Genomic DNA, 13,267 nt, shown 5'->3' on the forward strand with positions numbered 1-13,267 from the left:
CCCACCTTCATTTAAAACTGATCTCCCTGGATTGACTACATATTGTACACTCAGATCTGACTTTGTAATCAAACCTGCCAAAAACAGTGGTGGTGCTGTTGTTGTATGGCCCACTGGCCCCTACAATGCAAAGGCTAAGCACCAGATCTTGGACACCTCCTGCTATCTCCCCTACCACGATCACCAGACTGTTGTTTCAACAATGGTCACTAATCTCATATCATCTGGCGACCTCTCCCAGCTGCGTTCAAGCTCATAATCCTCCAACACTGCACAGTTGGTTTCTACCTCCTTCCCAAAATTCACAAACAGGACTTCCTGGGGAAACCCATTGTTTCTGCCTGCCCCTGCTCCACAGAACTCGTTTCTTCCTACCTTGATTTGATATTTTCTTTCCTTTCCACTTACATCCGTGATTCTTCTAACATTTCATGCCAATTTTGGAATTTCCAGTTCATAGGCTCCAGCCACCTCCTCTTAACCAGCAACAGGCAATCTCAATCAGGGTGGCCTCAGGGTTCACTGCTTTTTCCTGGAAAAATTACCTGCACCATCCCCGTTGATTGCCTGGCCAAGCTTGTCCTCACTTAGAATTCCCTTCTCTTCCCTCCCACAGTAGCTGGTCACTTACCCTCCTCTACCAAAGCAGTCACTTCCTAAGTTCACTGCTGCGAACTCCAGCAACTCCAGTTCTCTTTGAACACCCTGGCCCACACCTCCTCCACTCCCAACACCTGCCCAAACCCCTATGACACCTTCCCAGAAGGTGTTACACCTGGCTGTTTACCTCTTGCCTCTTTGCTATCCAAGCCCCAAACACTCAACATAGAACGTACATAGAACATAGAACAGTACAAGCGCTTCAGCCCACAATGTTGAGCCGACCTATTATCCTACTAAGATCAAACTACCCTGCATACCCTACATTATACTAGCATCCGTGTGCCTTTCCAAGAGTCGCTTAAAAGTCTCTAAAGTATCTGACTTCACTACCACTGCCAGCTGCAAGCCCACCGTTCTTTCCAGATAAAGGAACAACTTATCTGCACTTTACTCAATCTAGTGTGCTGTATTCACTGCTTTTCAGTTGCTTTTCAGTTTCAGGAAGTTCCCTGGCCAGCACACCTGTCTCAGGCTCAGATGTGCTCCATGAAGCTCAGTGCAAGCTAAAAGAATAGCATCTCATTTTGTGTTTGGGAACTCTACAGCCTTTAGGATTCAGCAATGAGTTAATCATTTTAGGGCCTGAACACCTTCTCCCAGCCCATCATCACATGTGCTGCAAACACAACCATCCAATTGTCAGTTGCTAACAGTCCCAGTTAGCAATTGATTTCCCAGCTGACCTTTTCCATTTCTTTGTCTGTCCAACTATTGCTCTCATTCTCAGGGCTTCAGTACCTACCCTATTATTACCTACCTACCATTACCCTAACTTCATCATATAAAGCAAACTTGTCCTAGGTAAAATCAGATCTGAAGAAGGCTCACGGGGCCCAAAGTGTTAAATTTGCTTTCTCTCCACAAGTGGTGCCAGATCTGCTGAGTTTTCCCAATAGTTTGTGTTTTTGTTTCTGATTTCCAACATCTGCAGTTTGTTGGACTTTTTGTTTAGTGAAGCAATGGCCCCACCTTCTGACTGTTATCTTAGTAAACTTTGATTTAATCTGAAAGACCAGCCAAATACCATATGACGTCCCTGTAGAATTTAACAGCTTTAACCCTGGTTAGTGTATAAGTCAGACCATATTTGAGAAAATGAGAACCGAAAGAATTGTGGGTGCTGTAAATCAGAAAAAAATCAGAAATTGCTGGAAAAGCTCAGCAGGTCTGGCAGCATCTGTGAGAGAGAAATCAGAATTACGGTTTTGATTCATGGAATAGCATGGAAGCAAACCCTTCAGTCCAACTCATCCATGCCGACCAGTTATCTATCTAATATCTAATCTATTTACAGGAATACAGATCCAGGAATCCAGATTACTTTTAAATGCTGTAATTGTATCAGCCTCCACCACTTCGTCTGGCAATTCTTTCCATACATGCACCAACTTCTGGGTGAAAATGTTGCTCCTTAGGCCCCTTTTAAATCGTTCCCCACATTAAACCTATGTCCTCTCGTTTTTGACTTCCCTACTCTGGAGCAAAGGCCTTGGCTATTCATCCTATCCATGCCTGTCTTGATTTCATAAACTTCTATAAGATCACCTTATACGCTTTATACGCCTTATACGCTCCAGGGGAAATAGCCCCAGCATATTCAACCTCTCCCTACAGCTCAAACCCTCCAAACATCCTTGTAAATCTTTTCTGAACTTGTTATCAAGTTTAATAACACCTTTAATAACCCTTTCAAGTTTAATAACCAGCAGGGAGATCTTCAGAAGTATTCCAAAAATGACAATTTGTGTATTATCCTGTACAGCTGCAACATACTGACTAATAAAGGCAACCTTTCTCACTATTGAAAACAAAAAGTGCTGGAGATCACAATGGGTAAGGCAGCATCCATAGAAGCTAACATTTTGAGCCTAGATGACTTCATCAGAAATGAAGTGTGGAGGGGCAACATTTATGCAACAGTGGATTTGAAGCGCTAGGAAAGAAAGAAGTTCAGATTAAGTGATCAGGCTGTGAAGACGGGAGAACAATGGTGTGTCTGACTTCCAGACTGAAAAGATTGGACGGCCCCACTAGGGTGGAGGGAGAGGGGAGAAAGTGACAGAGAATGTAGCAAAAAAAGCAAAAAGGGAGGGAATGCTTTTGTAATTTGAAGGTGTTAAACTCAATATTGTACCCAGATGGCTGTAAACTGCCTAGTTTGAAGATGAGATGTTGCTCCTCCAGTTTGCTCTGTGATTTATTGGAGCATTGCAGCTTGCTGAGGACAGGCAAGCAGACATGCAAACAAGAAGCTATGTTACCCAATTGGGGTATTGCTTGCGCACTGACTGGAGGTGTTCTGCAAAGCAATCAAACAATTTGCATTCGTATTCTCCCGTGTAGAATAGGCCATATTGGGTCCAGTGACTATGATACACAATATTTGAGGGGGTACAATGCTTCACCTGGAAAGCCTGTTGGATGGTGAGCAGAGAGGAGGTGAAGGAGCAGTTACATAGGAAGGTGCTATGGGAAGGGACGTGGTGTTGGTGGTTGATGGTGGGTATCCTGGAGGGAACAATCCTGTGAAGTGCAGACAGGGGGAGTGAGGGGAAGATGTGTTTGGTTTTGGCATTCTGCTGGAGTTGTCTGAAATGGCAGCAATCCTTTGATTAGGATTGACTCTGGTGGGGTGAAAAGTGAGAACAAGGTGGTCCCAATCACGCTGTTGCAAGTGATGGGAAGAGGCAAGGACAGAAGCACAGGTGATTGGTCAGATGCAGTTGAGGGCCCTCTCAATCACAATGGGTAGGAAACCATAGTTATCAAAGAAAGAAGACATGTCAGCAGTGCTATTTTGGAAGATCGCATCATCCAAAGAGATGGCAAAGGATATAGGCAAAGGAACTGTGAGAATGGGATGGAATCTTTGCAGGATATGGGGTGGGAAGAGCTATAATGAAGATAAATAAGTGACTTTGTAATGGAATGGAGATAGTGAGGTCAAGGCAAAACAGGGAAGTTTCAGAACTGAATGATGTGATAATTATGGAGAGGTGGAAATTTGAGGAAAAGTAAACACATTTTTCAAGGTCCTGGCAGAAGCATGAAGCGGCACCAAAACAGTCATCAGTCGTCAATGTCCTGAGTAAAGAGTTGTTGGAGGGGGCTAGTGTAGGACAAGGATTGTTCCACATATCCCCTAAAGAGGCATAACTGAGACCCATGGCCATTGTTCAGTGAGAGAACATGACCAGTAGAGGAGAGTAGTGGTGGATGGAAATTGTTCAGCCCAGAGATCAAGGAGGAAGCCAAGGCCTCTCAAACCATCCTGGACAAGTGGAGAGAGGATAGAGTCAAGATAGGAGGAAATTAACTTGGTGGGGCAGGAACAGTCTAATACGATGGGCCTGCTGGGGCAGTCAGGTCTGTGGATTTTGGGAAGGAGGTAGAACCGGGAGACTATAAGATTGGAGGCAGTGGGGGCAAGATCTCCAGAGGTGATGAAGTCAGTGACAGCCCAGGCAACAATTTTCGGATGTGGCGTCCGAGGGAGGTAGGAAGAAGTGTCTGAGAGTTGGTGTTGAAGATAAAGATAAAGATAAAGGTAAAGATCAATGTCTGGTGAGACTACAATGGCTCCCCCTCTGTCGATGGGTTTGATAACAAAGTTAGGGTTGAACCTGAAAGAGAGAAGTGTGACAATTTCAGAAGGGGACGGGTTAGATTCAGTGAGAGGAGCAGAGAAATTGAGATGGCTGATGTCATTCTGATCACTCCATCAGAACTATCGCCATCCTTTTTCCCCAGCACTCCAACCTCCTCTGTCACTTTCCATAAATGTTGTCCCTCCACAATTCACTTCAGCTCTGATGAAGAATCATCTCACTTGAAACATTAGCTTGCTTTCTCTCCATGGATGCTGCCTTAATGAAGTCCATATAGATCACATCACTGTTCTGCCTGTTATTACCTTAAAAAATTCAAGTTAGTGAGACTCAATTCCCCACGTGCAGAACAATGTTGACTATTATTCCTTGCCTCTCCAAATACATGAAAATCCTGTTCCTCAGAGTCCCCTCCAAGAACTTTCACTCCACTGATGTCAGGCTCACCAGTCTACAGGTCCCTTGCTTTTCCTCATCACCTTTCTCGAATAGAGGCAACACATTAGCCAACTTCCAGTCTTCCAACACATCACCTGTGGCAATCAAAATACAAATATTTCAGCCAAGGGCCCAGCAGTCACTTCCCTAGCTCCCCACAAAGTTCTAGGCTACACCTCCTCAGAACTGTTCTGAAGAGGGGTCACTTGAATGAAATGCCTAACTCCGATTTCTCTCCACAAATGCTGCCAGACCTCCTGAGCTTTTCCAGGAATTTCAAAGAGATAATCACACTCATGAAAAAATGAGTATCATTATGTTTATTTTCAAATAGGTGTTCATGAATTGGAGCAGTTTCAGAGAACTGTCACAAAGCTGACTTCAAACTAGGAAGTGCTTGTTTTCATGCAGTGACTGATATTGCAGAGCAATTATCCAAGAGTAACTGGCCCAATTAAAAATTCTGTAAGTCTATGAACTGAAGACAATCCTCAGAATCCTTTAAAGGACTGTTTGCATCTTAAATGATGTCTCAAAAATGTGTGACTGTACTCCAGGTTTATTTCACCAATGAAAGTTTGCCCTTCATTGGACTCAATCTGGAACAAATGTTTACCCAATCGCCCACTTTTTTACCCCCACCTCTTTCATTCCAAATTTCTACATAAAGAATTAAGTGGCTAGTCAAAATCACAGTCAGTGATTGTGCTCATCCACTGATTGGATGATTGACTCTTGAAAATGATGTGTTTTATTTGTTATTAATTCAGAGTTGTATGGCGGTTTGATTCTGTTCTCCATTACAGATTGTAGCCACTGATCCAGTTCCAGTGAAACTTCACTATGATAAATCACATGATCAAGTCTGGCTCCTTAGCTGGGGTGATGATGAAAAAGACTCACCAACATTGCAAGTAAGTATTTTTTGTTCCAGCATCAAAATACTTTGTTGACAATAAATGTTTCAACAACATTCTGTGATCTGCCAATTTTAATAAGAGGTAGTAGTAATCCATTAAAAATTGCAAGTTATACATATGCATTCTAATTGTGTGTAATTAGTGCAAGAGCAAAGGTGTGCAAAATTGTTGAGTTTACTGTAAACACTGCGTATTGACTCAAGATCTTAACTCCTCTAAATGTTTAAAATTTTCAGTCAGGCTGTATATGTACAGCCTGACTGAAAATTTTACTTCCCTGAATCAGATTGGCATGGAGATAGAACAGCAAAGAAAAAGGCCAATGAGGTAAATGGCAAAAAGGCAAGTGGCGAAAGACCCTGTTGTTTTCTCTTGTTTTCCCAAGGTCAAGGGATAGAATCTTTTAAAAAGTAAAAAAAACTCCCATCTCTGGAAACCTTTTAGATCTTTTGCAAGGTGATAAGGGTTCAGGCAGGAAAAGTTTTAAAAGCAAAATAATGTTTAAGCTCTTTCAGTCTTTTTTGGTTCAAATTTGTTAAGATCTAGGGCCAAGTTGTTTGTTTGAGAGATTATGGCCCTTGGAAGCAATCTAACTTTTAATGTGTTCATGAATAATTGAGAACCTCTATTTATTGTCAAGTAACATAGAAATGTATTTTAAAAGCTGGATTGCTTCCAAGAGCACATAAATCCCCCAAGTAAGCAATTTTACACTTGATATTGTTTAGATAGCTGTTTGAGATTGGGCAGCTGTTTGAAGGCGAGAAGTGAGGGCTATGGGGAGAATGCAGGGAAGTGGACTTGAAATGCCCATCAGCCATGATTTAAATGGTGGAGTGGACTTGATGGGCCGAATGGCCTTACTTCCACTCCTATGTCTTATGGCCTTAAGTGGAAACATAGGGATGGCCTTGGTGAGATGTTTGTCATCATCAATGACTTGTTGAAGGCTGTAAAGAACAAAGGTGTGGTTTCTCCACTCCAAGGAAGTACTGAATGATGAATGGTATCAGCCATGTTCTGTGTCTGTCTTCTGAGGAGGTTGTTGCAGTCAGATTGGTATGTCAGAGCAGGCAATTCATCAATTGCTGATCATTGCAAGAAGGTTCTAGTCCCGAAACGTCAGCTTTCCTCCTTCTGTGATGCTGCTTGGCCTGCTTGTGTTCATCCAGCTCTGTTATCTCTGGCCATCGTATTCCATTCTTTTGAGGACATCAGTAGGTCTCAATTATCTTTCTCCACACCTAATCAGATCCTGTGTGTATGGAGGGCTTGTCCATAGGGGATGGCTTCTTTTGAAGCTGGATAAGTGAAGCAATGTTATCTGTGGACCACTGCAAGCTAGCCTTCAGGAGAGCAACAACCACAACATCACACAAGTTTACCATGGCAACCTCTGCACGACATTAGCGATATGGATGCTACTGTCACATGTGGGAACATTACCTACCATGTATACAGTTCATTCTCATGTGACTCAGCCAACCTTGTCTAACTCATACATTGCAAGAATATATTGGTGAGAAAATATAGACCATGCAATGGATGAATGGACATCAGACTCCATTGCTTTGCAGGAGTGTTCCCTCCCAGTCGGGGAACACTTCAGCAGTCAAGGACATTCTTCAGGTAAGCATCCTCCAAGGCGACCTACAACAGTGCAAAATTGCCGAGCAGAAATCAACCATATCCATGAGGATAGCCTCAACTGTGATCTGTGAACTGAGTTCGTGTCACATTATTCTGTGTAAAATATTTCTTACTGTTCTGTTTTGACACCATCACCTTGATAACTAGTCATTAACTCTCTACCTTAGTTAGTTTGTACAGTTTTTGATTATTTGGTACTTTGATCTTGCAAAATGATGCAAAATTAGACACATAATGTTATTCTAGCAAATTGGTTTGTTTCTAGTCCCATCTTAGTTTTGATTTTTTTGTAATTATAGTTCTGCCTTAATCAATCAGATCATAGGTCATTTGCTGTTCAGCTGTTAACAATTTACTCAGAACGTTTGACACTTCTAATCACCTGTGAAGACTGTCGCCACTCCACTCACACTATTTGTACTTATCTTTTGACAGTCTTAATTACCTGGAATTATCTTGCCATTATCTCTGTATAGAAATTGCCTGTGTGCTTCATTTCACCTAATGAAGGAGCAGTACTCTGAAAGCTTGCAATGTCAAATAAGCTAGTTGGACTATAACTAGTTGTGCTGTGTGACTTTGCCTACTACAATCCAACACATCCATCCACTTCCACACATGCAGAAGTACATTATGAGTATTTAGACCAATAATGTAAAGTGTTGATTACTTTGTCAATGTAACAGTCAACAATAACACTTGTCTGTCTCATCATCTATGTAATGCTAAATGAAGTTTTTTAAAATGACTATTGCTTCATAACCTTAAATATATCTCAAAGATCAAACAACTAGTTTATTTGCAGGATACATTATTGATGAGATTCAGAATCAGTAGCACAATGCTTATACTAAAGCTGTACATAATTTTCTAATGATCCACAAGCAGAATAGGGGAAAATATACATGATCTTTTGTAATCAGCAATAAATTGCATTTCTTTTCGGTTGACGAGCAAGTTAAGTATGCATCAGAACAAAAAAAAACGCCTTTTGAACCACAAAAGTTATTAGAAGTCTTAGTTTTACTTCACTGTTGGTCATTTTAAGAGACTGTACTGGGCAAATTTTCTATGTCATTCAGTGTTTTTTTTCTACAGGTAATTAATCAAGCCAGTGAGAGTGCAGCCCATCATACTGTTCATACTCAACCAGTTGGAAAGCAGTTTGACAGGGTGGATGATTTTTTCATTCCTTATACTACTATCATCGTTAATCACATCAGGTAGGTGTGTCCATTGATTCTGCGCCAGTCAAAAAAATGCCATCTAACTATGCTAATCCCATTTTCCAGCACTTGGCCTTGTATGCTTGGTGCCATGTTCACATTTTTAAAATGTTATGAGTGTTTCTGCCTCTATCACCCTTCTTCTAGATTCCTTCTTCTTAGTGAGAAAAAAATCTCACATCCATTCTGAATCTCCTGCTCTGTTTTGATATACTCCCTATGTATAACAAATATTTAGTGTAACAAATACAGTGAAGAAAATCTTGCAGATTTTTGCAGATGTAATTTGTCAAGAAGTTCCTCTACAAGGAGTTGGTGGCAGGAAACATTCAGTCATACTTTCGCTCCCAGGAGTTAACCTTGCTCAAGTAGATCTCTCTCAGTATTGTACAGTGATTCTTTGACAGGGACTACTTTTGAGTGAGGCTGGTGGTATGGGATAATTGAATTAACTCTGGTTAATCAGTTGTTTAATTTTACATATCTATTGCAAATAGTAGATAGTTACCCTGACGTACCAGCAACCACAAAATGTTCATTGATTACCCCAGGTTAACAACTCCAATCAGGAAAGCCTTAGCTGACCATTATAACCAAGAGATTCACATAGGTATTACCCCCAGAGGGGATCTGCTTGCTATTTGTTCTTTGGTCACATGGGTGTTCTTCCTGGTGGTGGACTATCAGTAAAGTTATTTACATGCCTGGTGTTTTTACTGTGTCTCACACTTACACACACATGGGTACAAAAAATAAATAAAATTACCAAGAGATTAGAATCTTCTCAGTTCAAAATCTGATTCTGAGCTGGCTGGCCACAAGCAGACTGTGCACTAGTAAATAAAGAGTGACTTGGTGATGGGACCCGGTCTCTGTGCACCTGAATAGGAAAGGTTTACAGCGATACAGGCCAAATGCTGGAAAATTTGGCCAGAGTGGACAGGGAACTTTATCAAAAATAACTGCCTGACATTTAGATAATTCTGTGTAGAGCATTCAAGGAAAATGAGAGTCAACACATCCTAATAAAGACAAGGGAGCCTGGATATCAAGGAATATACAGGATTTAATAAAGTGAAAAAGGGAGGCTTTTAGTAGAGCTTGTAACATTCACTGAGGATCAGAGGTGTGATCAGATCACTTGGCATGAATGTCCACTGGGTCCTTAATGTAGCAGAACAGAAAGTGGTGAAGTAGACATCTAGAAGACACAGAGTTTAAGTGGAGAGAGGTACTGTATAAAATGTTGGGCAGGCATGTATTGTATACTGTCCTATAACGTTATAGGAGGGATGTGATTTCATTGGAGAGAGTGCAGAAGAACTGCTGGGCTCAAGAGTTTTAGTCAAGAAAAGATTGGAGAGACCCAGTTATTTTCCTTGGAGGATCACAATTAAATTTATGACAGTCATAGACACTATCCTTTCCTGGTAGAAGGAATCAATGACCAGGGGCTGGAATGGCTGGAGATTTTAGAGGTGTTATGAGGAAAATATCTCTTAGTCAGAGGGTGGTGAAATTCTGACTTTTCTTCACAGGTGCTGCCAGACCTCCTGAACTTTACCAGCAACTTCTGTTTTTGTTCCTCATTAGACAATCTCCCCTTACCTTGTGTCAGCCAAGTGAATTTTCTCTGGGCTGCTTCATAAGCGACATATATCTTTCCTTAGATGCTGTTCCCAATATTCCACAATTTGACTTGTGCCTTGTACAAGTTTTAGCAATACTTTTGTACATAATTCCCTTTGAAATATAGGCAGACAATTCATTCCTCAGTACCTGTGATCAACCAGTTAAGTTAGTGAACCTTCTCTGGACTGCCTCCAGAACTAGAATAGATCAGGAGACCAAAGCTGTTTTATCAAGGTCTCCCTAGTTTTGTTTTGGTAAAAATTCAGGCCGACCAGATTTGCCTGTTAGGCCACATCCACTCTTTAACAATTTGTGTGATTTAAGGGAGTCTTGCAACTGTTAGAACTTCGTTTGAGCTCCACAGCTCACAAGCCACAGCTGCAGAAATCTGGCAATTGCAGCATGCAGTTTGTTGTTCAGAATCTAATTGAAGCAAATTCAATAATTGCTTTAAAAAGGAATTTAGATAATATAAGAGAAATAACAATTGCAGTTTTATGGGAGGGAGAGGTGGGACAACAAAATTGTTTTTGCAATTGTCCTCTGAATCTGTAAAATATTTCTTGATAATACTTCTTGAATAATAAAACATAATTTATTTTTCTTATTTCCAGTGTTACTTGGCTTAGAAAACACTAATTAGCCCTTGCTAGGAAGGATCAGTGTGTTTTTAACCTCTTAAAATATACAACATTTGTTGTTATGGGGCTAATGCTTTACAGGTTTCAATCAATATGCACGTGAACTGTTTACTGAAGTGAAGCTTCTGCTTCAGCTAATTATTTTATCTAATATTTATTCAGTTTTGGAAGAACTTATTTTTTCTTTATTTACAGGTTTGGATTTATTCTTCACAAAGGTGAACCAGCCCTTCATAAAATTGACCTTGAAAGCATGACATATATTAAGACCATCAGTTTGAAAGACTATAATTGTGTCCCACAGTCACTTGCCTATAGTCACCTTGGTGGATATTATTTTGTTCAATGCAATGTGGGCATTACAGGAGCGACTGAACCACAAATTATAGTTGACAGTGTCACTGATTCTGTAATTGGCTACAATGGTGACATATCAGGTGTTCCTTATATTTCTCCAGACGGACATTACTTGGTCAGTATAGATGATCAAAGGGGTCTCATGAGAGTTCAATCCATCACCATCCAAGGGGAAATCCGAGAATGTTTTGAAATACATACCAGCCTCCATATTTCAGATACCACCTTTCAGCCTTCTTTCACTGAAGCCAATCAGTACAATATCTTTGCCAGCTCCCGTGTGCAAACCAATGTGCTCTTTGTGGAGCTGTCCACAGGGAAAGTGAAGATGGTGAAGAGCCTAAAAGAACCCATGAAGACTGAAGAGTGGCCATGGAACAATAAAAACCGAGTGATTGTAAACAGTGATCTGTTTGGCCAGTATCTCATGACACCCTCAAAAGAATCTTTGTTTATTTTAGATGGAAGGCTTACTAAGTTAAACTGTGAGATCACTGAGGTGGATAAAGGGAACACAATAATTTGGGTTGGTGAAGCATGAAGATTACTTTTTTTTAAGAAAAATAGATTCCTGGTACAGAGTTTTCCACTGCACTTAAGCTGCAACAACTTGGGCAGCAACAATTCTGTTTGATACACTATATAACTTGCACAATTAAATGTAAAACAAATTTGCAGATAAAAAGACCCAGATCTTTTGACTGACATAACCATGCTAATGACACTAATTGGAATTTCCTAATTTCTTAGTGCTAGAGGTTGCTAACCTTAACAAAAAGGTTTTTCTATAGCTACAAAATGGTTTGGCAAAAAAGAATCTAATAGCTGCAGGGAATTGTAATTTTTACCCTATTTACATTTTTGCTTTCATAATTGATTTTGCTTATGGATTTCAAATCCCATAGTTCCTACTTCCATGTTCCTAATTAACTTTTCAAATCCCTAGAATTATTTGTGCCTTCCTAATTTCTAGGAAGAGGGTTAATTATTAATCATTTTGGTTACATACTGTTCATCACATGAGGAAAAGCTGCTCAGATCTAAGTGCCGAAATTAATGTCCAAGTAATGACTAATTCATAAAAATAATGATGCCTTCAATATTGGTTTGTTATGCATAGAAAGAAGCAATCCCTTTTTTTCAGCAGATGTGCTGACAAAAGCAGACTAAACCAGCCTATATCAAATTGTTAACATCTCTGTAATAGGACTCTGTCAACCATTTAAGTGTTCTATTAAAGTCCAAAAGCATTTTTAGATCTCCTGAGTATCTCTGGATTGACTTCCTACTCAATAATTTACGTTGTGTGAACAGGCTATGATACCCATGATCATGCAAGGTTCTGGTTAGGAAAATATGGTTTGTGGGAAGATAACAGTGCAATCAATGGATGGATGTTTTGGTTTGTACTGACTAAAAGTTTCTCCTTTTCTTAAAATGGTAATGTAGTGGTCATCATAAGTCCTTTGGTAAACAGCTGTCTGTCAAATATAGATTGTTCTGCGTAATTCTGAATGTTGCATAAGTAGAAATTTGCTTGACACTGGAGGCAAATAAAGATTTTACATTTTGCCATCTCAGTATGAATCTGTGAAACTGGAAATTGGAGAAGCATAGATCTCAAGAGTGTGGAAACAGGCCACCGACTCTGAAGAGCATCCCACCCAAACCAATCACCCTACCCTATGCCGTATACCCTACATTTCCCGTGACCAATCCAGCTAACCTGCACATCTTTGGACCGTGACAGAAACCCACGCAGACACGAGGAGAACATGCAAACTCCACGCAGGCGCCAGAGGTTGGAATCAATCTGAGGTCCCTGGTGCTGTGAGCATTAGAAAAATTTCTGAAAATACTTTTCTATACATTTTATACATTTTGTATACATTTTTATATACATTTTCATGCCGGTGTCACGAAAATGCTTATTTTAGTGAGATAAGCACATCTGCAGGCCAAAATCTCAACTTCAACAAATCACACAACTTTTGATGCCTGTTTGACTAAAATGCTTATTTTCAGTGAGATAATCACTTCAGAACACCAAAGTCTCAACTTCACCAAATGATTCATCTTTTCATTCTGGTTTAACTAAAATGCTTATTTTAGCGAGATAAGCGTATCCTAAG

At 40.3% G+C, this 13,267-nt stretch overlaps 1 protein-coding gene across 8 annotated transcripts in view; it reads left to right on the forward strand.

Moving 5' to 3' along the window:
• The window catches only part of fstl5 (follistatin-like 5), a 568,620-nt gene extending 555,910 nt beyond the window's left edge, over positions 1-12,710 (forward strand). For all 8 annotated transcript variants that reach the window (XM_059645031.1, XM_059645027.1, XM_059645034.1 and 5 more), the window contains 3 exons: positions 5,516-5,623; positions 8,378-8,502; positions 10,974-12,710. In XM_059645031.1, the coding sequence (XP_059501014.1) occupies positions 5,516-5,623; positions 8,378-8,502; positions 10,974-11,676 (936 nt within the window). In that variant the 3' untranslated portion in view covers positions 11,677-12,710. The remainder of the gene's footprint in view (positions 1-5,515; positions 5,624-8,377; positions 8,503-10,973) is intronic.
• Positions 12,711-13,267: the final 557 nt, after the last annotated feature.

The sequence above is a fragment of the Stegostoma tigrinum genome, chromosome 1 (genome assembly GCF_030684315.1).
Source record: "Stegostoma tigrinum isolate sSteTig4 chromosome 1, sSteTig4.hap1, whole genome shotgun sequence".
In the NCBI taxonomy this organism is placed as follows: domain Eukaryota; kingdom Metazoa; phylum Chordata; class Chondrichthyes; order Orectolobiformes; family Stegostomatidae; genus Stegostoma; species Stegostoma tigrinum.